Genomic DNA, 27,445 nt, shown 5'->3' on the forward strand with positions numbered 1-27,445 from the left:
CCTGCTTTGACCAAACAGCACCTCTCATGCACGGTGCTACGGCACAGGCAAGGCAAGAGCTGCGCCGCTGCAGCAGGTGACACACATGTAGCACTGTGGATTATCCTCCTTGCCAAGACCTTGGGTCTGACTGCTGCCTTGCTAATGGGAGATGACTTCAGTACAAAGATCAAATCTGCTTTGAGCTGAGCAGCAGTATGTCATGAGCCAGCTCACCATGGTAAGTGACCTATGCACTCCCGTGGAACACTTGTCCCTTAGGCTCTGCTGGAATCCTGGGTAACCATAAGGAGAAGCAAAGCAGGCAGGGAGGGGTACCTGCCTGGTGCTTCTACAGTGCTTAATGGGGGCGCTTCCCCTAGCTGGGCCGGCACAGGCTGAACCACTGACCATGGTCCTCTTTGAAATCTTGTTTGGAAGAACCTGCACAGAACAAGCTGGGGTAGTTGCTTGCCTGTTGTTGGTCTTGGTGCAGCCTTGCAGCTGCCTCCTCAGTGCGCTCCCTGTCTGGGTGGGCAGCGAATGGCGTGTGTGGCAGTGGTACATGCGTTGCTTAAGCTTCTCCTTGGCTTTGGATACAGTTGCCTTTGTCTGGTTCCATTTCTTGGCCTTCCCAGCTCCTGTTTGGTGATCATGCCAGTTCTCAGGGCTCCCTGACCCTCTGCTGCAGAGTGGTTTTCCCCCAGCTGCTGAAGTGAACAGGAAGCAGACAGTGGCTCCTCCCTGGTACAAAACAGACTGTGTAGTTGGTGATCAGCAGAAATGCACAGCAGGAGCAAGTAAAGTAGCTCTATCCACTTCCACCCCCTGCCAGCCTACCTGCTTGGGTCTGGGTTGAGCTTTACCATGAGTGGGCAAAAGCATCGCTGGGCCCTAGGTGACCGTTCCCCTCTCTGGGAGGGCTCTGCCCCCCCAGCCATGGGTGTGTGCCTTTGTTTGGGGACATAATAGCCTGTGCTGCATGTGCATGAGCTTTGGTTCCACAGCCAGCTCGTCCTCATCTGCACTGTGGAAATAACTGACCCAGGTGGCATTTTCTTTAAAAAGGAGCAGAATGGAAACAGGGACAGGACTGACTCGTTACACTGTACTACACTAGTGACCTAGGTCATCAGCAGGGCTCAGCTCTTCACCATATAGCCACATAGCTGATATACAAACAGACTACAGCGTTGATGTGAAAAGGGACCATTGTTGTCCATGTGCTGTGGCCCTGTAACACCTGTTGTTCGGCATACACCCAGGGTGTTTAAAACTGGGGTAGAAAACCAGCTGGGGATGCCCCTGAGCCTGTGGTAGGCCAGAGCAGTACTTTGAGCGACACCCCGTCCTTTTAGAATAGCTGAGGCGTGTTAGTGCAGCGTGTTACCCGCACCGCGCTTCGCCCTCTTGCAACGCCGGGGGTCGGGCACTTGCCTGCTGTGGAGTGAGAAGCGGCATTTCTGGCTGAAGCCTGGGCACAACCCCTCCTGGCTCCATGCTGCAGCCTCACACACGCACTGTGCCTGCTGCTTTCACCCTGGGAACACGTTTCACAAGGTAAGTACCGGGACTGACAGCCACTGCAGGAGGCAGGAGCTACGAGACGATGCTGCCTAAGCCTTGTTTCCCCAGCAGCAGCTTAGCAGCAGAACAGTGTTGGCGTTCCTGGTGTGTGTCTGTACTCACTTCCCATTGGAGGTTTGCTCCAGAATAACTGCAGCAGTCTAACTCTTCAAGATAAGGGTGCTTTATTTCACCTGACAGAAACCGATTAATAGATAAAATTTCAGAGGAATACACTGCTCTGCGTCATTACACATTCTTACATATGATCTGTACCTGAAATGAAATAAAACATCTTAAGATGGATTAATGAAAAAAGAAATAACTTAAAAGAACGTTTCAAACAAGCGACAGACACTGTTAGGTTGTAGATACACTTCCCTCCAGGGGCGGTATTGTAAAACATGAGCATGAAATGGAGCATGGACAGATGACGTGTTTCCTTAAATAAAAACCTTTGTGCAGAAGACATACCTTCACTTTGCCCCATAGCTGGGATTTCTACAGGAACACTAAGGGGACAGATGTTACAATGCTAAATCGGTATCTCTGCTCATCAAGGCATTTTTGTTTTGTTCTAAGACAAGCAGTTTGTCGAGCCCTTTTGACAGTGCACTGCTGTCATCGTCATCACTAAATGTCACCCAGTGGCTGAAATCTTTCAAGCTGGGGCATTTCCGTTTCTCTGGAGCGTGTGCTGGAGTAGTAGCCGATGCTGCCTGTATGGCGAGAGGGCAGGAAGGATCTGTGTCCAGGTCCAAAAGGTTGGTGTTCTCTGCGCAGCAGCTGCTGTCTGAGAGCTGTGGATGCTGGCTGCCTGGTGCAGGAGGGCCCTGAAGGTTAGCCATCCATTCTGCAGCACCTGGCCCCAGCTGCCGAGTCGTGGGGTTTTCCGGGCTGGCAGGGTGTGGAAGATCCAAAAGTCCTGGCTGCGCAGGGACAGGGGTGTCCTGAGTCTGGGGGCAGAGCCCAGGACAGTTGTTGCTGGAATTGAACATTAACTCACTGAACAATGGGTTGTCGCTGCTCTGGAGAACTTGCAGGTGAAGAGCTGCCGGGGCTGACTTCTTTCTTCGCGGTGGCACCTTTGGGGCAAAGGACACGTTCTGGGGGGGCAGCACGCTGGCCTCCGCCACGCTTGCCGAGGGGGGCTGCCTTTCCGTGCTCCCCCTGCTTTCCAGAGGCTTCCCAGGTTGTGGTGTTCTGGGTTTAGGGATTGGCGTAATCTTGGTTGGACTAAGCACAGCCACGGCTTCCAGGCTGGGCTCTGGGGAGCCAAAAGGAGCCTGTGCTGCCTGCTGGTCAGACTGCTCTTCCGTAAGCAGGGCCTGGGGGGAAAGAAGATGACATTTGAGAACGAAAAGGGCACCTTAAACTCTGAGTCACCACTGTGTAAATCTTACTCATGGCATTACTGGGGAAAGCTGCCAGGACCAGAAAGGAAGAAAAGCGGTACGCGGAGGAGGTCTGGCAGCCCAGATTTACACAACACCTCCCTGGTTCCATTCCCATGCAGTGTGCCTTGGCCCATCTCCTCTTACAGGGTCCTGAGTGAGGACAAGGACCCTACAGCCTCTGTGCTCCCTGTAAGAGAAACACATCTCTTTCTGACTGCCTCCCTCGTGCTCTGGGACAAATTAATGCAGTTCTGAAGAGTTATTTATTTGTTCTCTCTCTCCACTGACTACTATGATTTAAGCAGGACTGCATGGGGAGGGCTAAATTAACGGGGCCATTAGCGCACGCCTTTGGGTATGCTCCAACACACAAGGCCGAAGGACAATTCGCTTAAAGCTGCCCCCATAAACGCATTAACGGGCCCCTGGTGTCTCGCTGAAGCCAGGCACTGAAGCTACAGGTACCACAGAGCATCTATTCACCATTTAAAGACACAGAAATAACTGGAACCCAGCTCAACCCAAGGTGGCCGGGGCTGCTTCAGGTTTCTCACATTCAGCGTGACTGAATGGAAGGTTTTTCCATTGTTTTTTGCTCTTCCATAGCATGGTAAGATGGTGTACAGGCTCCTTAATGCAGTCAAATATTCAGCAGTATTGTGTGAGGGACATACCCTCCCCTGCCTCTTCTGTCTGTGAGCTTTTGATAAGTCGCCTACATTTGATGGTGTGCCTTTTAACCACAGAGGTGGAGGTTTTCTAGTACACAAGTCCTGTCTGAATCCACTTGGATGGAGGAAGAGTGGAAGAGGGAAATGAAACACAGTCAAACCAAAATAGATAGATGGCTGCAGGAGCTCTCACACAACTATCCCAAAACAGTGAGCGAGCCCCCGCGGCACCCTTCAGGAGCACCCTGGGGATGGCGGCAACATGAACAGAACAGACCGTTCCCTGTCACTGAACACTGGAGACCACGCGCTGCGCTGCCCAGGTCTGTTCTTGTGTGAATCTGCTAAGCAGAGATGGCTCGAAGTCCGTGGCAGGGAAGGGGTGAACACCTTTGCAAAGGAAGGTAAGGCAGGAGCCATAACAATTACAGCTTCCTACCAGAGGTTCTGTCAAAGGAAGGATATAAAAGGCTGTATTTGTCTTTCTCTTGTACTTAAATTGCTTCCACCACTAAATAACCATTTTAGCAGCTCTAGAGGTGCAGAACTGTTATGTCCATTGCAGAAACCTGACAGATTAAAGCCAGAACACCTACAGGTTTGTATTTTTAAGAGCCTGAACACTTGAGCAGAATCCCAGATTCCTAGTGAAAGGCTGAATTCCACTGCAAGGTGTGTGACAAAAGTTCGGTGTCTCTGAGCAGGGGGGGTGCACCAGCACACTGGTGAGGAAGCTGCCTCAAACCATCACAGAGGTCAGGAGCACACAGTGTGATGAAGAAGGGATGAGTTCTAAATCCTGACAAGGTTTAGTTGAGCCAGAAGAAAAGTAACAAAATCCAAGAGAAGGGGGTGACAAATAGAAGAGCTGAGTGCAGCTGAGTCAGGAACTCGAGGCTCACTTCCCTTCCAAGCTTTCTTACATGTTAACACCCTGGTGACTACAACACACAAACATCATTCCAGCACCTGCTGACCCAGAACTGTAAATGACCAGACCTCACAGGGACTGTTCCCCAGCCTGTCCCTCCTGCCATCGTGCACCCAGTGCGTTTTGCCATGACTCTTACGTTTTCTGCCTTGGCTCCAGTCCTTTGCAGAGGGACTGGCTTCTTTGCAGCTGGAACTTTGGGTGGCGGGCGATGGGGCACAAGCACTGGTGCTGCCTGCAGCCCCTGAAATGATGCTGACTTTGTGATGCTGGGAGGAGGCTCGGGTTTGGTGAAGGTCTGGTTTCTAGCTGGAGCAGGCTTCAGGGCATCTTCCTGCAGTCCTGAAAAGCAAAACCAGACAGTGGCTTGTCCCAATCACAATGTACCTTCAAGGTGATTGCTTTCATAGTCACACTTCCCAAAATGCCTGAGCGGCTGGCTTGGCCAGGAAGGTGCGTTGGGGAATCCACAGAGACTCCTGCAGTGCTGGCGCATCTGTAAGAGGCAGTTAGGGGAAATGCCACACCAGCAGTGTGGTGCCACCACCAGCCAAGTGGGTACAGCACTGGCTGGGAGGTCAGCACTGGCTGGGAGGTCAGCACTGGCTGGGAGGTCAGCACTGGCTGGGAGGTCAGCACTACTGGACTGGGTCGTACCTGGATAATCAAGATGACAATACCGAGTGCTTCTTGTACTTTGAGAAGAACTCTTTAGTGCCAACTGGTGGTACAGCACAAGGGACTGAAAGTGATGCTGACCAGACCAGCTCCCTAACCAACACTGAGTAGAACACTTCAGTTGAAAGTAGGTCTGATTTAAAATGCAGATGAATGTGCCTTTATGGTATTTCTAATTAAACTGAATGATTCCAAACTGCATTTGCTCTGTTCACAAATGAAAAGGGACATTTTTCTCTTGAACCAGGAGCTCTGCAAACCCAGGTTGCTCTCTTGACATTGCCCTGCACTGTCTCCTTCATACCGCACTGGCAGAAAGATGACTTGCAACCCCAGAAGGTATATTTGTACTGCCCAAGTGTCAGTACCTAGGGCAGCTTCCTGCTCCAACCTGCCTTCAAGTTCTCCTCTTCAGGGGTCAGGCAGAGCACCTGTACACAGAGCACCCTTTTAGCTTAGCTATTCAAGCTGAAGTGTGTGAGCTTCTATCTGGGTTACAACTATAGTTACTGTCCAAATGTCACCAGAATCCAGGTCATTTCTCCCAGACCTGTGATGGCTCTCTAGCCTTGCATGGAATAGTGAGCTTTTGGCTGAACAGAGCAGCAGTTATTCTCTATACAACTCTGAGCTAACACAACCACCATCAGTTTGTGAAGATCCCATCCTTATCTTTTATTTTTTCAGACCAAGTCTGGACATAAATACCCCAAGGTGCTCTAGTAACAGATTCTACAACAAACATGTAACTTAAGTCATCTTGGAGAAAAAAAAGTAAGAAACCATTATCAAAACTGACAGAGAACAGTAAGCAGAGTCTTGCAAGCAACTGTATGGCAGCATTCGTGTGGGCTTCCGAATAGACATATGTGCACCTGAGCTATGATGGAGGGATGAAGACACCTACAGATTTCCTTCTTTAAAGATTTTTTACAAGTCAGTTAGAAAGCTGAGCTCACCTCCTTTAGCTTCCATAAGACATCTAATAGCTTCTTCTGCTTCCTCAGCTGTGGTGGTTTTGATCTGCTTGACATTGTAAGGTTTACTTATTCCAGTCCGGACTTTAGGCTTAAAAAAAAAAAACACAACAATGAGTCACCTTGAGAAAAATGGGTGTTTTTTTCCTGTACACCTGTAACCTTACAGCAAAGCTCACATACCTGCAAAGGTCTAGTTTTGTCAGTGGCTGTTCATCAGTCTATAAATACTACAGAAATGGTGGGGGGTCTTCTGGCAGATGTTACCTCTTTGTTACCAGTTGCCAGGGGAGCCAATGGCTTACTGCCACAGCTAGACCCTTGCTATCCCCTGTTCAACTTGTTAGGGTTCTCATCTAACAAAAGGGGCAAGAGCTGTTTCCACATTCCAGTCCTGGTCTGCTCAGAGGGCTAGCAGCCTTGCTGGCAATGCTCCAGACTCTTCCCACAGGCTGGGTACTAGCATGGCCCACCAGAAAAGAGGCGACAAAGGAGTCACAGCGTATTATCATGGTGCTGAGAACACAAGTGGGCATCTGTCTGGCAGCAGCACATGGAATGAACCAACAGTGCCCTTGTCTTGCACCATTCTCTCTCTCCCTCTTCAGCCCTTCTAATGCCTGGCCATTTAATAACATTTTCCTGGAACCAAGCAGGTCCTAGAGTCTTGCACTGCACTGCAAGAAGTCGAGCTCAGGCATGTGATGGGCTTCCTTCCTGGTACGACAGGTGTGTCACATACGCGACACTCGGTGCCTGCGTAGATGGAGGAGGAGAGGCCAATGCCAAGTGGCCACGCTGAGGGGCACGACTCACCGGCTGCTGAGGGGCTCCTGGCAGCAGCTTTGCCATAGCCAGGATGGAGCAGGTGGGACCATCCGAGGGGGACTTTTTGCCTGATGTTCCAGCTGAAAGAGAAATAAAAATGCCTTTTTACATTCAAGAGCTGGCACAGCATTTTTTCTGCAATGGAGCAAAACCAGTGGGCTCTGAAATTGTTTGTGATGAGTAAGAGATGCTGTCACCCTCCCTGCTCCTTCAGGAGCAAACATATTAGGCAAGACCTTCCTGCAGGACAGCAGGGACCTTGAGTCCCTACGCCTAAGTGCCAAGAGCCAGACACTTCATTCCAGGAGGCATGACAGGCTAAACTGTTCCTTGTCTAATCTAAGGTAAAATCCTCAAACCTCAACACAGAATGAAATGCTGAAATCTTGAACTGTATCAGGAAGCAGTTTCCTCATTAGTCTTGCTTTCATTTAGTTGATTTAATAACCTCAGCTGAGGATTAACATTGCATTCTAGGCACAGAAATACAGATGCCAGTGCTGTCACTTCAGAAATGCATGGGAGCGATCCCAAAGAGCTCATCTTCCAGCAGTCAGTCTGGCAGAACCTTTAATTTAAGGCTGGAAAACATACATGGAAGAGAGGCTTCCGGGCTGCAAGAAAAACATGATGTACAGCTTGTGTCACACAGAAGACACAGATGATTATGCTGATCTAGCAATCAGCATTCACCCAGAAGTAGCCAAAACACAGGAGCAGTGTAGCACTGATGGCATCTCAGGTGGGAAGGACTTAGGTAAAGAGCATCACTTCCCCTCCACGCCTCATGGGAAATAGTAAGCCACTTTGCACTTTCATAAACACAGAAGCCAGAGTTGCTTGCACAGCAGGGAAGAACAAAAGCTCTCCAGAACAAGTATTCTGTCAAAGCTTTGTAAATGTAAGATTAAAATAAAAGTCAAAAAAAACCCAAGCAGTAAGAAAACATTCAGTGAAATCAGCAGGCATGAAAACTGGTAGTTATTTTTCCTGCCATGAAGTGGCTGGTCAAATTGTTAACTGGGGTGATGGGTTAGTATGGAATGTATGGGCCATTCCATCCTGCTAAAGGTGTGTTTTGTGCAGTGTCTGTCATCCTAAGGATACACTTCTCCCGTTGCTCCCTGTGGCCGTACCCAGGAAGCAAGTACAAGTACCTCAACAGCCTGACATGTCAGAACAAGGTATTACCCAGAACTGGTGGGTAAAAGTGTTGGGCTGGGGCCAACACAAGAGTAAAGGGTCACACTCACCAGGAGGGGGAGGCCTCTGTGGTGGCTGAAGTGGCCGAGACCTGGAAGGAATGGACAGAGACCTGCTCGGGGTCCGGCGCGGGCATTCCCCACCTGCCTCCAGCTCTTGCTTCAGATCGGCCAAGTCTGCATCATCTAGGGAAGTTTTAGAAAGGATTTGTGTTAGATATCCCATCTGTGAGATGCACCAAGTCTGGGTGGTCAGGAGAGCAGTGATTATGAATGGGAAGCCTCAAACAGCGACCTTGGCAACAGGACGTGGCTCCTTTCATACTGTTTTGCTGTCCCTGAATGTCTCCGGGCTCCCACTCCAGGAAACATCTACCCTTTTGTCAAATACTGCTCTCTCTCTCTCCTTTTCCAGCATTTTTGACTGTTTGTGCTGACACAAAAACTGTATCCATCTCATTTCAGGGCTACGAGTCACCTTGTTGGATTCTGAGCTTTTCACAGCCAGACCTGGCAACCCGCTCATTCAAACCGCGTTGTGGCAGCCACGAGGAGGTTGGTCACAGTCAATCCCTTGCTCTTCCTTTCTGAAAAAAGGAATTCCTTCTGAGGATTGACAACTTTCCTTGCTCAGGAAAACTGTTATATGCCAGAGAAAATTCTGTGTGAACATCTGACTCATCACATCTCTGCTTTCCTGCAAGGTCTCCCAACAGGCACACCTGCCTGGATCTGAGAGCCCATGGCTGCACCTCACCCAGTGAGGCAACTGCAGAGCCCTTCATCCTGCCTAAGCCTCTTAGACAGCTGGAGAGGTGAGCAGCAAGGAGTGCTTTGGTCTCCTGCTCTGCTGAAGCAAGGGCTTTTGCTTCAGTTCTCTCACATTGCCATGGCTGCTACGTTCTTCAGGGCTCCAAAATCCCCCGGGCTTAGTTTTGTCCCTGTGATTTGGAGAGGATGAGGAAGGAATGGTGGTAGCAGCAGTCTCTTATGCTTCAGGCATTAATTTACACAAGTTCCTGTTTTCCAGAGAGCTGTGCTCTTCAGGGAATACCAAGCTGCCTCCCTGTTTCCCACTCTCACTCAGCAGCGGATGGCAGCCACAGAGACCCTGCCTGCAATCTGCCCAAGCTGCCCTCCCCCATCTCTCTGCACCTGCAATACCTCTAAGCTGCAGACATGGGCTCATTGGTGGGATCCAAAGAGTCATGCAGGCACCTAAAAGCACAGCTTGAAATTCTGGCAGTAACACTGAACACAAGACAAAAACAGCCACTGCCACTCTAATCCCTTGCTCTAAAAGGCTGCTGGTTTTAGGCAAAGGCTCCCAGGGACATCAGATTCGTGAGGCCATGCCCTTCTTAGACCCTAGAAACATACCTACAGACCGCTCTGCCTGCCACTGGTTTCCATCTGTGTCTGACATGAGCTATGCCATCACCGCACCTTCACTTAGGAGTTACTCGAGCAGAACGGGAAGCTTATGGAGGCATCTGAAACTGCAGAGACTTTCAAGATGGATGGAATAGCTCATATTTGGAGCTGTGTGAGATCACGACCTCACCCTGACCTCCTTCAAACTATACTTTATAATCTCCATTTACTTTCTGCTATTTCTGAGGAGAAGAGTTAGTGTGGGTGAGAAGAATCACTGCAATTCTCTGTAGCTTAATGAATCATCACACAGCAGGCCAGAGGTGTTCGGAGGGCAAGGCATCCTATAATATGAAGCCATTGGCTTCACAGTATTTAATAATGACAGATTACTCCTTGGCTCAGGGCTCGGGGTCTGGGTCTGGCCAGCCTGCACCCAGCACATCACTGGAGGTGGGCAGGAAAGCTGTGTATCACTCTGATGTTTGGCAAATCTGTCTGCGTAAGACTGCGCGTTGCATTTAATCTTTTTGAACTCTACTTCTGACTCAGCCTCTGAAGGGACTGAAGTTTTCACTTTTATGTCAGAAGACAAAGCACATCTCAGAGCGCAGAAATATAGCTACTGAATCACTTGATGTCACAATGAAGTGTTTAATACATGGCCCAGCCTCTCAATGCTTGGTCACTGCAGCATGTGCTGATCACACCCCAGTGTAAGACCACCACCACTGTTTTGGGTAGGTTTTGCTGCAGTTTTTATCTGTATTCTCTTCACAGCTTTATCTTCTCTTTACCAAGTCGCTGTGCTATAAAGTGCAAACAAGCCAGGTGACCAGAAAAAAAGGTAACCCATTTGTGAAGCACTGAAAGAATGAACGTATCTGTGGTGTGAACCTCAGCTTCTTCAGAAACAAATCAAACAGGAACAAAGGAGAAACTTCAGGCTTCTTTCAAGCGATTTGAACACAGCAACCTCCTGGACTGACCAGTTTATGCCTGACTGCAATGCCACAGATGTTGCTCAAAGAATGGGGCCAAACAAATCACTGACTCATGGGATTCCTTTGGCTTGGTTTTGTTCTGGCTGCACCAGTAAGAAAATAATGGGCAATTTTTTGTTGTATGCTCTGGTGTAGAACAGCATAAATGGATAAAAAGAACTAACTTCTCCCAAGTAGAAAAGGAAATGAGTATTTCTCAGCACTCCTGCTTTGCCCTGGGCTAGAGAGAAGGAGGATCTAAGCCTGCATATTTGTATTGCTGTTATGCCCGAGGGCCTCAGTTACAGTCCCAAACTCAAGGGTGGTTGAGGACTGTACAAACATGTACCAAACAGATAATGAACAGAGAGATACAGGAGAACAAACAACCAGTCTTCAGGTCTTACTTTAAGGAATACAGATAATTTACCTTTATACAGCCATGGGGTTTGTCCAGATTTGTCTGAGTGACCTATGGGAGCAAAATGTCCACAGCCCTCAGCTGTATCTTCTCCCGTGTCTGCTACTAGGTCTTGACACAAAGTATCATCTAAATAATCATCTTCATCCTCCACTACATCACCTGAAGTAAAAGAGTAGATAACAAAGACTTAGAGAGCAAATGCATTCTCTGTCTCTCTTTACTACCTATCAATTAATTTAATACTTGGGTTGGGCAACCTGTGTGTTTCGTACAGACAACCGTAGGCTGGATCTGCCAACACGTAACGCTAAATGGATTGGATGCTCTAAGCAAGAGGTCTCTGCCCAGGCACTGTGCTGGGTCATGGCTTTAGTTACAACCCTCTTCTTAAGAAGTGAGGTTTCAGTACAAGTTAAGGTACCACTGACACTCACACTGTACCTTCTCTGTGCAAAGTCAGCGAAGCAAGTTCTCACAGCTTTGCTTAGGAACCAAAGCTGGTGCTCACCTTCTGAGTCATAGTCCAAACTTGAGAAGTCAAAATTTTCTTCCAGAAGGCAGGAGTTTGCCGTGGGGGACATGGGGACGATGCTGTCCCGTTTGCGAGCAATTTCCTCCTGAAGGCCCTTCAGCCAGTCTTTGGTCTTGGGACGGATCTTCACTGTTCTGCCTCTAACCTAACAGAAAGAAAGACTTCTTGTTTCCCCTTTGCCAAGCAGCTTCACAAAATGAGAACACCTGAACAAAATAAACACGTGCTGCCTGTGTATTGTGCTTCCACCTGAAGCTGAAGGAAAAGGAAGCACTCTTCCTACCTCCATCACCAAGTTTTCAGACTGTAACAGTACTCTTGAAAGAATCAAGTTATCATCAAAACGATACGGCGACAGTAATAATGGTGTGCAAGGGCTCCATTTTTGAATCAGCAGCTTTAACATACATGACAGTTCACTACCTGCTGCAATCCACAAGGAGACTCTCTGCTCAGAAAATCTGTTTGGGAAGCATATTATTAAACAGATTAAGACCACAGCTGCTTCTATGTGGTGCTCCATGACACATGGGGTGAAATGTATCCAAGCCATCAACTTTAGCAGCAAAATTAGGATGGAAACTCTGTGACCTGGGTTCCTGGCACCTTCACACATTGCATTTTGGTCTGCGCAGTAAGTTACATCAATGGGATGAGCCACATTCAAACATGAGAACTCCAAGTACAAAAGAAGAACGGGAGTTAAATCCATTACTCCAGTGTAAGTTCACAGTGCAGCCCCACAAACAATTCTGTCAGCACACATGAGGGGGTTGATGAATTGTGGAGTATGTGTGTGGGAAGGGAGAGCCGGGGATGGGAAGGTAAACGCCTACGGCTAATGCTGAGTTTGCCATGGAGGACAATGAGTCATGTTGCTCCAGCTTGGCAGGAGGAGCTTATCTGATATGCTTATGAGAAACAAAAAAAAATCTCCAAACCCTGATCGTGAGGATGCTTTGGAAGCAGCATCAAGTCACATGTAATCTCAGGAGAGCTGCTTCCAGTGCCAGCAATGATCGAGTCCATGGATTCTGTAGTGGTATCAGAGGCCAGATCCTAAGTGCTGCTAGGGAGCTCCAAGAAGTCAACCCCTGCCTTCCAGAAACTGAAACACTACGTTAAAAGCCTCCACAGCAGCGAAAAGCTAAGGGCTTTGTGAGCACTAAGTTTCTTTAAAATAATGCTGCTTGATTTGGCTGGAAACATAGCCATCTCATTCGAAGGAACCCCTTTAGAGAAATTTGCTAGGAAATTATTTTACATGCTGGAGAGACTCTTACTTTGACACCATCTATGTCCAAGACACGAAGGGCCGACTTGCTGTCTGCAAATGTCACCAGCATTTGACCGCCGCTGATCCTAGGAAAAAAGGCAGAGCAGAGAAGACATTGCATTTTACCTCACCATGGAATAAAAAGCTTCCAAGGCAAGCATGATAAATTTGTACAGCTATGCATTTGGATTTGAGTGGTATTTTCCTTAGAACTCTTGTGTTTGGGGGGGAACGAAGTTATCTATGAATCCTAATTCAGCTCTTCCTCTCTCCCATCCTCCCTTGTGTGACCCCAGCAACCTACCCTTTACTAGGTCACCCCCAAAAGCAGTAGTACAAACATCCCAGCAGCTGTTTCCAAAGCCTAGCATACCATCAAGTTGTAAAGCAGTTAAAAACAAAACAGCACAACACAAATAACACCAAAGCATGTTCTTTTCTTGCTCCATCACAAGCAAGGTTGCTCTTCACAAGCCTGCTGTTCCTGCAGGGCTCCTCTGGAACCCTCAATTTATAGTTCATACTTCATACACCCACACAACAGGTCTTCAGTGTTCTCCATTAACAAATAGATCAAATAGAGCATAAACAAGTTCCTGGTCTTGCTTTCCAGGTCAACTCTCAGGTCTTGACAAGTTTTGCCCGCATTTCTCAAAACAGAAGTCTCACAGCCATGCTGGAGCCCCATACAGAGCCAACCAGAGTGAAACTGAACTGCTCTGCCAGAAGGTATCATGCTCTCCCTCTCAGTAGGTACTAGAATTGTGAGAAGCAATACTATACTAAAACACAAGCAAAACAACCCCCCAAAAGAAGGGGAGCCAGACAGGAAATCCTAGCGAGTGTGAGAGGGTGCTGGAAGAGAGCAGATCTCCTCAGAGGAAGCAAAGTACGGCCCAAGGACCTGCCAGCAGAAGCAATGGGTAGAAAAAAGGCCTGAATCGAAGGAAGATGACTCACATCAAAGCCTCTGATTTATGGTGCTGTAGCAAATAAAATTCTCCTCCACTCAGCAAAGGCCACTGTCAGCCTGTCTCTTTAACAGCTTGATGAGAGGTAAAAGAGATTCAAAACACTTTTACTCAATTTCTAGTGAAGAATCCAGCATTCAGTGAAAGAACTCAGCACAGTATTTTCTAATACAAATTTAATTCTGTCAGGACAAAAAGGGCATTTCCAGCCTGTGGTTCTGAACAGATGAGGTGCCATTTCAGATCCCAGACTTACCGGACCAGAACAACGGTGCCATAATCCTCAAAGATCTGCATGAGCTCCGTACGCAAGTCCTCAGGAAAATCATTTTTCTCTTCAGGCATTGGTGATAGCAAATTTACCACTACTGTGGCATCCAGTGGTCCCTGGAAAGACGACACTTCCTGGAAAACACTCTCACGGGCAGCTTGATTAACTTCCTGAACTTCCACTTCTACAATAGCTAATACTGGCCTACATGAAACAAAGAGAAATGCTTATTTAAAAATTAAGATCAGTATCACCCAACAGGAAATGCTTATATAAAATTAAAATCAATGTCAAGTAGTAGAATAGGTAGGAAATTAGCTGTTTGAAGGATAAAGAGTGTATTGGTTAAACTCTATACATCTACGATCACGTCCATGATGTCAAATCTCATTACAAATATTTAATTAAGGCTGCTATACCTTAGAAGGAAGTGATTATTATTGGAGAAGCAGAACAAATCACTTAATGTCTGTCTGCAAAACAAAGAACTGTGACTGGCAACACAACCCAGAAGTTCAGAGTCTGGGGGATTGTTTCAATTTTCCTGCAGTGGAAGATCATGCCTCGAGCACTGTTAATTATATTTACCAGCACCATGTTAGCTGAATGTAACAGTGAGGACACACCAGCAAAGAATTCAAATAACAATTGTGTGCAGCACTTCTGGCAAACCTGCAGTCTAAAAATACCAGGATACTTCACTCATTGTCAAACAGCTGTCTCCCTAAACACCTGTAGATTGGGAAGGCAATATATTATTTTCTGTTAGACAAGGCCACATAAAGAAGTCTTCTGCCAAAACCTAAGGACAGGTACTCTAAGTGCGTAATGGGGTTACGTAGCAAACTGCAAACGTATCAATCCATCACATTATGAGCAGCCAACACCGCAAACTTGGTTCTTCAGCCACTTCTTCTGAATTCCTTCTCTGTGTGTCAGACCTAAATAAAGCTGAGAAGGCTGTATGAGAGAGTGAAGCGCTTCTGCGTCATCTCAGGGGACACAATCCACATCCTCAGCTTCCACCTGCGCGTACACGCAGAGCAGTGACTGGGCTGGCAGCTCTTCCAACCACGTTAGAATTGCCATAGAGCTGGCTCTGGAACACACGTTAGCAGGACTTATGAAAGCAACAACTGCAGAGCTAGAAAAGAATAGTGAAGTGGAAAGAAAGTATAGGAAGTGTTAACTATTTCTCTAAGCACTGTGAATCACAGTACATTTCCATATGTCACAAAGATACAGCTAAGCCCTTTCTCCAGTACGATCCTTGGGAAAGCAAACCTGCTGACTGTAATTAAAAAGCAGGTTTTGCAGTCAAGTTTGCTGCAACAGAAAAGCAATGTGCAACAGCCACGTTTCACAGATTGCATCCTCAGGGTCCTATCTAATGAGTGCAGCAGTTCCACTGTGCTTTGTGGAGCACAGCAATGTCAAAGCCTTGACACAGAGAAATTGATTGCAAGAGGCATGTTCTTCCACTGCTGGAGGAATACAAACAGTCCTTGCAGGCAAGAGCACGGTGAGAAGCACAGAGCCAGCTCCTGTGGGTCACTGAGCACTGCCATCAGAAACAATACTGTAGCATTTCCACAGGACAGGCATGGGCTGAGACAAATACTGTCCTGAATGCAAGGGAGCTTTCAAGGTGTATTGTAACAGAATTTGCTTCGGAGAAGTGAAGCGGTGACAAGTTTAACAAAGAAAGATCATTCATACCCCTCAGGAGAAGTCAGTGATACAGACCAACCAGAGGCACTGGTCTTTGTTTTCCCCTCTTCCCCTTCTAAGAGCAGCCCAGAAGCCCAATGCTTCACTACTCCGAAGAGATCACACCTGGTCCTATGTTCACAGCTTACACCTCTTCAGGCCACACTGTCCCAACCAACTCCTCTCCCACACCAAGCTGAGCAGGAGTCCATCAGAGCAGCTGGTTTTGGTATCTGAGCTTTCCAGAACCAAGCAACAGAACGCCCTTGGTTTTCTATACCTGCTGCTGCAACCAACTGCCCCGTTGCTGAGATTACAACGTAGCAGAGTTCAATACAGGACCACAGACACTTCCCACCCTGGCATAAAATCCATCACGAGGGGGGGAAAACTCCCCACCAGATACTGAACACAGAATAAAGGTGCAATTCCTGTTACAATCAGGCTCTGAAGGTGTAATTCAGCATGATGCATTCTAACCCAGCAGCCCTGTCGCTGATTATTTGCTTAAGACTTTACCTGTGGTCAGAAGCTTGCAGCTCCGCTCTCCCATAGTACATCAAGGCTCCAGGGGTCCAGGTGTGCCTGACCTTAGTTTCAGCATTCAGATCACTGTCTAGAAGATTGATTTCTCCAGCTATGAAGCACAAAGCACGATTTAAAACTTGTTCAAAGCTAGTTTTACTTACAGTTAAAAGCTCTTTTATTAGGATGTGCTTCACAGACCCTAGTAATGGGAAATGGGTTATTTTCTTTCTTGTATTTACCAAAGAAGAGCTAAAAGATTTACTAGTTCCAGACTACGAAAAAATATAGAAAGAGCAGGGAATGCAACAGAGACAGCTGATCACTAGAACAAGACCTGCAAAGTAGTTAACCTGAATGTCACTCCATTAACTAATTACCTGTACAATCTGGGTTGACAGAGTCATATTAGTAGATTTCCTTCTGGCGCACTGTTGAGCATAGAAACCAACACTCCATTTGCAAAACACACCATAAATCTGAATGAATACACAGGGACTAGAGAAACAATACACAAGAGATGGGAGAAAGCAAACCTGTGCAAATCCACCCTCCAAATACTTCCTTTGCAACGCATTAGGGTGACAGAAAGTGCTTCACCAGACATTATACCAGAGTGAGGTGTAATATTGCTGTCAGTAACATGCAAGTTTTTAGGTCACTGTTTGGGCTAAGGGATAACTCTCTTTTCTGTGGATTTGAAAATGTCCTCTGTCCTAGAGCAACAAAAAGAAGCAAGTCAAAGTAATCAGCGCCAAGAGGCAGAAGAGCCTTGCCACCAGCAATAAAGGAGAGGAACTCTGGCGGCAACCTAATTAGAAAAGCTTTGCAGGGCTGGGAAGGTGGGTGAACAGAGAAGGGCTCAGTTACACATCCACAGGAGCTAGCTGTGGGAGGCCTACAAACTAAAGAAGGGAACCTGCCTCGGCTCCTGCAGACCAGCTAGCTATGTCCTATGTTCTGTGTGTACTCCACCAACTGAAGTCCTCCCAAAGGCGAGCCTTGCTGTGCAGAATAAAGAATATGCGTTGAAAATGCTGAAGGGTTTTCTCTTTCTCCTAAAAATCAACAGCCAGAGGGCTCTTACCTTGCTTATCATGTCTTACACAGTTTTCTTTTCCAGATTACATCTCTCTATCAATGGTTAAAGATCTTAAGTATCCTTTCTTTTTTGTGCCTTAGGAATGAATAACTCTGTATCACATTTACACGTACCCTCTGAATGCTCTAGTTTTGCCTTCTATTTTTTTATACTTAGTGCACTCATGGTATGACTTGGATTCCATATAGTTCCCAGTCATGTGATGAATCAGATGTGCAGGCACAAACCAGATTAATTTTCCAGCAATTACACTTTTAACATAGATTTGTTCAGATTTTATAAACACCTGGAGACAGATGTACCTGCAGACTTGAGAGTATGGTTATTGAAAACTGTTCCTGGATATGCAAAGAAATACTTTTTGTTATCGTAACTTCTGAATAACAAGTGAAAATGGCCTTTCTGTTGGGGTGGCCATTCATGATCTCAAAGTACTTTGTAAGTACTAATTAAGGAAACCTCCCTCAATTCCAGAAACTAACAGGAATTTTCCTAGGAACTACCAAGGCAGAAGGAATTACAGAAAAGTACTCATACATTGACTGAGGACAACAGTTGAAACAATGCAGCTGTTAAACACAGGAAGTTCGTGTGGGCTAATGATTCTGTTGAAAAGCAACGGAAACCTTTCCAGATCCGTACAGCTGGACTGTTTTCAGTTCCTGAGCAAGCTCCCAGCACCTAAGCCCACAGGGCAAATCTAAAGATAGCTCTCAGCCCAGAACTTCCTTACCTTTCACTGGATTAAATGACCTCACGTGGGTTCTGGGTGAAACCTCAACCAATTTGCTGATAGAGAAGGAGGAAAAACCCTACGTACCTGTTTTTTCAAAAGGCAGTTTCTTTCTCCACCAAAGCACTCTGTCAGTCCAAGCCGGGGTTCTGCACTTATCACTGGTATCGTAAGCCTCTGAGCCAACGTCGTATTTATATGTTGGTCCAAAATTAATAGTCCCTTCATGGAAGTCTTTAAAAATCTATGAGAGGACAGAGCATCTCTTCAAGTTATGGATGAGGTAGGTGCCATTGTGACATTATCAACTTTCTTGCAAGCAACATTCTGATTTTTCAAGCAATTACTGCATTCATGTACTACAAGCAACGGTCTGAAAATGTAACTTTTTCACTCTTCCAAGGAATTAGACCAAGCCAACATGCCAGAATTCAAGGAAATGAGACACACTGCCTTACTTTTCCACTGGATTTTTGCTGCTGTAGTTGATCAAACTCCATAAGTGTCTTCCAGTCTTGGCGTTTGAGAAAATAAAAGACTTCCTCGTAGGTCAGATCAATGCGATAGTTAAAATCGCCACACCAGAAGACGTAGTCATGTGAGAACACGCTCCGTCCCTAGGTTAGAGGCAGAGAATCCTGTTAACGTTCATTCACGTTCACTAAAACACCTTTTAGGTCTCTCTGAGTTACTGAATACTGGACCTACTTCCAGCATTCTATTTATTAAAATCCATCTTGTGCCAAAAGGGAATGGCTCCCTCGCTGTGTTTTGCATCCTGCTGGGATGGATTCTGTAAACAGAGTTTCAAGTTCTGAGCCCTGTGTTTTTGAAGGTATGTCACAAAGCTTCAGCCCAGCTTTGTATTCCTCTTTCGTCTACCACAAGTATTAAAAAATTGGTGTTTGTTTCCCTAACACATTTCACACACATATATTTACATCTTCTAGATACAACATAAAATGTGCCTCTGCTGGTACCAAGGCACATTCAGCAACAAAGGTCCTGAGTATGAACAAGCTCCAAATCTGATCTTTTGTACGTTATAGTTTTGTAAATGTACTGACTTAAAACGGCAATGAAAATTCACTCCAATTCTGTTTAAATTTCTATGTTCTAACCACCCCCTTCCTTCCTCCCTTCCCTTCCTTCCCTTTTCCCCAGCTATAAACCTCCAGTCCGGAGATTGGCGAAGGCGGTGCTGCAGAGCTGTGGCTGTCACAGCACTAGAGGGCACTCTTTATATGCATTATACACACAAGCTGCCTTTGGCTATAGTAAATGTGAAGGACGTAAAACAGTCAGTGAGGTATTAGAAGGAAAAACGACCACGAGCAGAACTTTACGGCCATTTGGAAGAGATTTGCTGTGCAGGACGTTCAGGCCGCCAGCATTAGTTCTTCCATCAAACAGCTGCTTGACATGCAGCATGCACCGGGCCTCCCAGCCTTGCAAACAACGGGGCGTTACAGCGTTACCCTCTGCAGCCCAAATGCCCCTTGCTGCTGACTAACCAGAACAAACCAGCGGGTCGGGTCCCTCCCTCCCTGGCTCAGGGCCTCTCCAGGGAGGTCTGAGAAAGGAAAGCACTGAGGAAATTAAAGCAACCAACATACAGGAAGCAAAGCAGCACTGCTACCAAATCCCAGGGGTTATCTGCTGGCTGGAGGAGACAAGTGTGAAATAAAACACTGGGGTGATTGATTTGACACCGATGAAGGGTAAAGTTATTCTCACAGACCAATAACAGTGCCCACTAGCGGCACTCCGAGAAAAGCCAGCAGTGCCTGAGAGTGACACGTTCATGAGGACACAACGAAGGGAACAGAAAGTACCACATCAGTGACGGAGAGCAGATGAACTGTACCCAAGGAGGCACAGCTGAAGCACACCTGTACTGAGTAGCATGGATGGTCCTCTAAAACCCGTACTAACTAGTGCCAGCAAGATCCATCATTATCATGCTCTCCAGTTCTAACACCAGTCATCTCATCTTATCCATAAGGCCTCACAGATTTGTCAGTTAAGCTGCACCATTCTGACAGATGGATTTGAGAACTGGTCAAAGGTCAGGACTTTTCAAGTGCTGCAACAACTGTATTTTTTTGAAAGGCACAGAACTCTCAGAAGGAAGTGGAATATTGGGTGGTATTCAGTCTCTGTGAAACAGGCTTTTTATTTTATTTTATTTTTTAATGTTTTCTTTCCCATTTTCTTTTATGCCTGATCTCCATGGCACTGAGATGACTGCTTTGATGACCTGTCACCAAAACCAGCCAGAGACCAGCTTTCATAATGTACAGATACAGCCTGTACATCCAATGTTTTTAGCATACATACACCTAGACTTACCATTGGGAAGCTGAGTTTCTGTGTGATTTCTTTATAATCTTCATTCCTCTCTTTCACCTGAGTCTGCCCAGCAGTTAAGTGACTGCAGATAAAGCAGAAACTGGTACTGTAGAACTGGAAACGAATGCTCACGGCCCCTTTATTTCCAGCTTTTCCTCCCATTCCTGTCTTCACAGTGTCTATTGCTACATCCCTGTATTAAAAAAAAAATAATAATGCAGAGAGTAAAGGGCTGCAGATACAAACATTCAATGAGCTCTGACTGCAACATAAATGAAAAGCCAGTTTACAATGCCGTATCTTCTCCCATCCAGAAAGCTTGCTGCTTTTAGGCTCCACGTTTTAGGCTGTGAAATTTCTTGATGTTGCTCATGTACTTGTGTTTCAAAGTAAGTACAGAAGTCCAGAAATAAAACTATTTGAAAGTATTTTCCCCCTCGTCTTGCTGCATTGTTTGGAAGGGACACTATTTCTGAAATACTGTTAATTTCTACAGGATATGCTTTAAGTTTACCTGTACCTTCATCTTTGAAACAGTGATGATAATTAATTTTACTATTACATTTCCTTTTACTTTTGAACATATGGGAATCTGTTTTTTAGACAGTTTAACTAATGTTACTAATTGTTGAAACCCAACTTCACAGTTGATGCTGGATATTTCAGTCAATTAAAGAGCAACAGATCATCACCCATAGTCAGTGGAGACTGGATATAACTATTTATACCTAATTCCTAAAATTATGTCTGTACTGATGACAACTTGCTTAGGGCCTCTATGTTGTTAATTACATAGTATTTCAGTGTCATGATTAGCACACACTTTACTACAGAAAGATGGCTTGGCAAAGCAGATCACTTGCTCACAGGACAATTTCTCCCAGATAGCCAGTCTACTCTGAGACTAAAGCATGCTTGTCTGATCAGATAAGAAAATGATGAGATCACTGTTGTAACCAACACCAGCACGATGCATGTCCTTCTCAGTGAGAAAATTTTACTTTCCAGATAGAAGTCAAGCAGATCTGGAATAGAATATCACTGGCCTTAAGTAAGGAGAGGGCAGAAAAACAGAGTCTGAGTTCTTGTCAGGCACTAACAATCTGAATGATGCAAGATGCTACAGGCTCCTTTCCACTCCCCCTTCATTTTCTTCTCTCTTCCCCTGCAACACCCCATCTTTTCTATATTTTTTCTCCCTCTTTATTTTAATCTCTTTTCCCAAATATAGAGAACCACTGGAAGACAACCTCAGGGAGCCAAAAGAGGACCACGAGTGTTTCCTATGAAAAGATGCGTTGTAAGCACCCCAAGAGAGGCACGTGTCTATTCACTCTAAGGAGTTCTCCCTGCCTGCTGCCAGTCTACCCAACTGCCGACTGATACGTATCTGATTTGCATTCATGGCACAGGTTATGTTGAGATAACCCACTGTACATTCAGCTGCTTGTGTTTCATCAATCCTTTCCCCACTGCATAAGCTTCAGCTATTCTCTCATTCTAGTTCTCCATTTCCTAACTCCTGACCTAATCTCTTCAATCTCTCTAAGCACTAAAGCCTTTTTTTTTCCACTTTTGATCATTTTCATTTTCCTTTTCTAGACATAAGAAAAAACTACACAAGCACACAGGTTAGGTTTGATTACACTCACATAACATGCAGTAGCACATTAGCATTAAATGATGAAACTTGGTCACTAAAATCAAACCCCTTCCCTTTTGCTCTGGAGTTTCAAAGGGCTACATCTACTTCCTAGCAGTTTGACAGCAGCAAAAGAGCCACTATGCTGTTCTGCTTCTGATCTCCATTTAAACGATATGCTTCCTACTGGATTACTCAACTTGAAAGGCAGCTGAAAAAAACAAAAGCTGACAGAAACACTGCTCTGGACTGCTTTTACCAGCAAAAATACGCTGCTTTTTTTTCCCCCCCAAATCATGTTGAAGAAAGATTGCTGGGAAGGAAGCAATGTGAGACCATCAGCATTATCTGGACTGCAATACTCTGCCTAGCCTACAGCATTTGATGTTGTGCAAGCTCTGCACTGATCTCCTCAGTACATATGAGATCAGAGGGAAGAAAGAGGCAACTTTTGATATTTTAATCACAAAATACAGTGGCCAATCAGTGCCCCTAACATGAAGTAGAGGGCACTCTTTGAGTCACTCTAGACTTTAAGGTCAGACAGATGCCCAAAGATATGGCTTAATATTCACTTCCTACCATTTGCACTTTGGCTGCATAATTCTTGCCCAGGGCAAAGGCATTTTAATGCAGGTATCCCTGTGGCTCAGTAATCTTCCAGGGCAAGACAAATCTGGTCAGTCTCCAGGGGCATCAGTGCTAGGAAGCTGACACAGCTCTGCACCCTCCTGACTAGGCACTCAGTTCTGGTTCTTGTGACATCTGGGAGACGCAGTTACAGCTATCAATTCTATAAAATGTCAGAGGGCAAAAGCACGTCTCTTTCCTGCACCCCCCTTTCCCATTACTCTTTTCACGCCTGGATCCAGCCCTGTTTCCATATGGAAACACTAAGGAGAGGGTCAGAAAGTAAAACCTGTCCGCCAGGCAGAGGCAAGCACTTGCCTTCACTCAGTGCTCTAAACCCTCCTGGACTTACTAGCTCAGGTCATACTTTTTCCAGAAAGACAGCACCCAAAGAAGGTGCTACACCCTCACAGCACACCTGGAGCACATCTGACTTCTCAGCCAAACTGGTGGAAGATATTGGGGCTGCCTGGCCTTCGTGTGACTGAAGAGGATGGACTCCAGTCTACTGCTGCCTGGAAACATGTCTCTTCCACACTGGGATCCAGGTTTGCACGATTCCCACCAAGGTGAAAAATCACTCCCCCCCTCTCTGACCACACTCCAACAGCAAACCATACGATGTTACTGAAGACTGAGTACACAGATTCAGGGTTTTGCAGTTTTTGCTTGGGTTTTGTTGGTTTGGGGTTTTTTTACCTGATGAAGGGGACATGAAATGGTCGTACAAAGATGAAAAGACAAACACCAACAAGCTGTGCTGATGTCAGCTGAATGTAGCGATGAGTCCTTGAAATAGCTTTTTGAAGCTGCTCTCCCCACATTTTCCTATTGGTTGTACTGGAACAAACAAAAAATCATTTAATGGAATCAAAACAAACCACATACAGTCAATAAAACGAGCAGATAAACTGTGCCTTTGGTTTACAGACATCCCATTAGGCTATAGTACTGTAAGTGCTGTAAGATGCATGGCAGAGACAGATAATAGCTCTTTGAGAGCCAGCCCAGACTTCGCAGGGTCAAAGAGTGTGGGCACAGCACACAAATACAATTATCCTCCTTCTATAGGTTGTCTATTATGCTTAGAAAGATCCATGCTCCCATCACATTTAGCACCTCCATTCACTGAGGATGATTGTAGTAATCACAACCATAAACCCAAAAATCCATGTCAGTCTCACAACTTGCAAGATTTCTTATGCTCACAGCAACGAGATCTTCTCTGGATCCTCTCTGGCTGGGAGATGGCTGGCTACCCACAGCTGTTGGCTGTTCTACCTTTGCCTCTGCAGATCTATTTTTTTCTTACCTCCAAAGTCAACTGATACACACAGACTGCCAGCCCAGCAGCCATGCTAAGCACTGCTGTAAGTTGTCGTCCCCAAACCAGACAAGAAACTGGTCTGCCTCATGCAAGTATACACAACAACCTACTGTACACACTGACAAGCGGAGCTCAGGCTTTGCCTGTAACTCCTTCTCCAGCCATAATTTTCACAAACACAATTAGCCACAGAGACATTTCACTCATTTTAGAATTCCCACATGAATGTCAATTATGTCTGCATCACTGAGCACATTTCTGCAACATCAGACAGGGGTTTAAGGACAAGTGTTAAATCAGCATCAACCATCAGAGTTCTTTCCTGCCAACATAAAGCCTTAAGAGACTTAGAAAACCCAGTGTATTATACTGTACAGAGGTTCACAGAGAAATAGCAATTCCAATACCATCCCAGTGACATCTGTTGATGGCAAACATATTTCTAGCTATGATTACAAGCAACAGACTTGGAAGGAGGCATTCTACACATTTGACCGGGAGGCTTTTGTGTGGCTGGTTCCCTTGGGTGAGAGGGTGCTTGGTTTGGGTTGGGGTTTTGGTTTGGTTTGAGTTGTTGGTTGAATTTTTTTTTGGTGGGGTTTTTTACCTACCTGGCATTCACAATATTCCCTGCATTTAATTCAACCATCTCTTCAAATCCTACTGCAAATATGTCAGGAGGGCAGTTCTCGTCATCTGTTGGCAAGACAGAAAAGTCATACAAGAGTTACTATTTTGTTGTTTCTTCTAATGACTTATTTTCTAATTTCTGCCAGAGACCATTCCTGTAGTTCTGCCTTGTGTATCCCCTGCCAAGCTATACATATTCATAGCTCCTTTAATCTAATCTCACAAAACAACTCCTGCAGTTCCTCTGAATTTTTTTCCTGCTTTTCTCCCACCAGTTGGTCTCCATCTCTCTTGCAGGAAGCAGTTCAGAATAGAGCATTATATTGTAGCAATGTTAAGATGAGAAAATATTCAATATTCTCTCTCTCACCCCACTCATCGTTAAAGCCACAACATCTCACTACCCACCATCTTTCACCCACTTGTCATTTTACCCAACAAGTTTTTCCTTTTCAACACCAATTCCTACGTAACCGAACTTACTGTCCAGACACCAGTGCCACTTCCACCTCAATGCCTTCAGTAAACTAATTTACTAGCATAATGAAGCCTTCCAAGTTTCTTCTTCTTTCTTCTGAGTCCTCCTTAAATCACTCACACTAAAGGTTAGGTTAGGTAACTAACATGAGCATGGTGACCCTCCCTCTTCCCTGGCCCAGGCCTATGGATGTTACACTGGTAAAACCCCAAAGATCAAACGTTCTCATGTAATGGTTTGTCCATTGCCTAGAGTGATTTTTAAAGTTTTTTTTAAAACTGTCCCACAGCCAAGGTAACAGTAACTTAATTCAACATGAAGATCTCAATAGTAGACAAATACAGGAACCTCAATCAGATGTGCCTCAGAAAATAAGAATAGAAAGAAGAATAAAATATGCAGCAACTCTCTGTAGATGCAAGGGTGAAACTAGCACAGGACAGCTAGCCTCCTTTACTGGCTTAACATGACAGGCACTGTCACATGTCTATTTCCCACTAATAGTTTTGGACATTTGTCATTGAACAACACACACAGACATTTGCATGGCCATACCCCCTAGCTCTGCTTATTCACGTAACTCAGCTCTCATCCAGAAGCTGCTTAGATCTCTCATGTTAAGGTTGCCTGTACCATGTACCTGCTCCTCCTGCCCTCTCAGGGGAAGGCCTAGCAAGGCCTGAAAATGACAGGCGCTCAACAGATTTTAATATCATGGCCATAGCTATGTGTTAACACATCTAAACTGGTGCAGTCTGTTTCAGGAACAACCATCCACCTCCGCGGCTCAGAGTACTGTGGTCTGCACCTAATCACATACCTGTGCACTCACACACTAAGGCTTCAAGTGAGACAACCTGTACGAACAGCCAGTGATTTGAGGACTGAACTGCTGAACTTCAAGGTTAGACACAGGACTATCTGTGACGGCTGCAGGAAGCTAAACGTTCTGCCCTACAATGAAAGCGCCCATTTTGCCACAGTTTTGCATCCACTCAATTTTTAAAGGACCGAACATTCGCCTTTCATTTTCCTTAATAAAATCTGTAAATCAATTACAAGCTTCTCTGTAAATAGAACCAGCAATTCAGCAGCCAATTTAAGTAAGCCACAAGCACAAGAGAATTCTAAACTGGTAAAAAAAAACAAACAAACAAGACTTCAAACAAAATAAATCTTTTTGTCTGCAGGCTTTGGTAGCAACATTTCTAGGCAATCAGAGTCCAGACTGTACAGATGTGTTTAGCTCTAGAAAAACACCAAGGAGACATTCTGAGAACACCTAAGCATGTAGCTCCTGCTCACAATGAAGAACAAAGAAGAGAGATACAGAAGAAAAAAATGAAATATTGGATGCAGGATAGGAAGATAGAGCCCACGATGGCATGAGAGACCTCTGAATTTTGACCTGTGATGGTTCAAAGCAGTTACATAGTGGTATGAACTCAGGAATTGCTCTGTCAGGAGCCCCTCACACACCATTCCACTGCTGTAGGGAAGCAGCACAAACCTACATGCAGCTGAACACACCTCTAAGAAGTGACAGAAAAATGCCCTCCAACACGCTCTGCCTTTGAAAGGAACAGCTTGTCAAATCTTGTGTCCCAGCTCTCTGTCTCTGTGGAAGCCAGGAAATACTGCTCATGCATTTTGACTATAGATTCTTACCCTGAAATTCAGAAACTCCTGAGAGCTTGGGAGAATCCAGGAGCCAGTCTGTCAGCTCACTGGTACCGAGGATGTTGCTCCGGAACTGCTTCCCGCCATTCACGTTCCAGGTCCCCGTGGCAACACGAACGCGCTTGAAGCTTGTGAATTCAAACTGACGCTCTGACATGGCCTTCAAAATACTTGGAGTTACTGACAGAAGAGGGGAAAGAGAAAGAGGGGGTGTAAAAGAACGTGCTGTAAAAGAATAGAAAGCATATAGACTGCAGTGACAGTCACTGTGAAATGATGACGTTACCCCAGTGGCAATAACAAAAGCAAAGGCGTAATTCCAATGGCAGTAACTACAAGATCACTGGGGTTGACATCAGCGATTTCTTTTCCAGAATCCAGGAACTCTTTGAAAGCTTGTCAAGTGTCATGTAAAGGATAAGAGTCTGATGTGTGGCTGAGGGGGACCCTCCCATTGAGTCATGGGTGCGATGAGTGCAATTCCCACATGAAGGGCTGGTCACTAAATTTCAGCATATGTTTTCTTGCACTTCAAGTAATAAACAAACAAATTCTTTTTCCTCCTTTATACTTCCC

General features: G+C 45.7%; 1 protein-coding gene across 1 annotated transcript in view; it reads right to left on the reverse strand.

Moving 5' to 3' along the window:
* Positions 1-1,805: 1,805 nt before the first annotated feature.
* SYNJ2 (synaptojanin 2) overlaps positions 1,806-27,445 on the reverse strand; it is a gene marked incomplete at its 5' end in the record, with an annotated part of 67,436 nt that continues 41,796 nt past the window's right edge. Inside the window, 16 exons of the mRNA XM_084262362.1 lie at positions 1,806-2,873; positions 4,684-4,886; positions 6,182-6,290; positions 7,016-7,107; positions 8,281-8,415; positions 11,017-11,169; positions 11,519-11,687; positions 12,826-12,904; positions 14,046-14,264; positions 16,290-16,407; positions 18,218-18,374; positions 18,589-18,747; positions 20,483-20,675; positions 23,454-23,594; positions 24,693-24,777; positions 26,858-27,049. Coding sequence (XP_084118488.1) covers positions 2,073-2,873; positions 4,684-4,886; positions 6,182-6,290; positions 7,016-7,107; positions 8,281-8,415; positions 11,017-11,169; positions 11,519-11,687; positions 12,826-12,904; positions 14,046-14,264; positions 16,290-16,407; positions 18,218-18,374; positions 18,589-18,747; positions 20,483-20,675; positions 23,454-23,594; positions 24,693-24,777; positions 26,858-27,049 — 3,005 coding nt within the window. The 3' untranslated portion in view covers positions 1,806-2,072. The remainder of the gene's footprint in view (positions 2,874-4,683; positions 4,887-6,181; positions 6,291-7,015; positions 7,108-8,280; positions 8,416-11,016; positions 11,170-11,518; positions 11,688-12,825; positions 12,905-14,045; positions 14,265-16,289; positions 16,408-18,217; positions 18,375-18,588; positions 18,748-20,482; positions 20,676-23,453; positions 23,595-24,692; positions 24,778-26,857; positions 27,050-27,445) is intronic.

The sequence above is a fragment of the Gallinula chloropus genome (assembly GCF_964237585.1).
Source record: "Gallinula chloropus genome assembly, chromosome: 3".
Classification (NCBI taxonomy): domain Eukaryota; kingdom Metazoa; phylum Chordata; class Aves; order Gruiformes; family Rallidae; genus Gallinula; species Gallinula chloropus.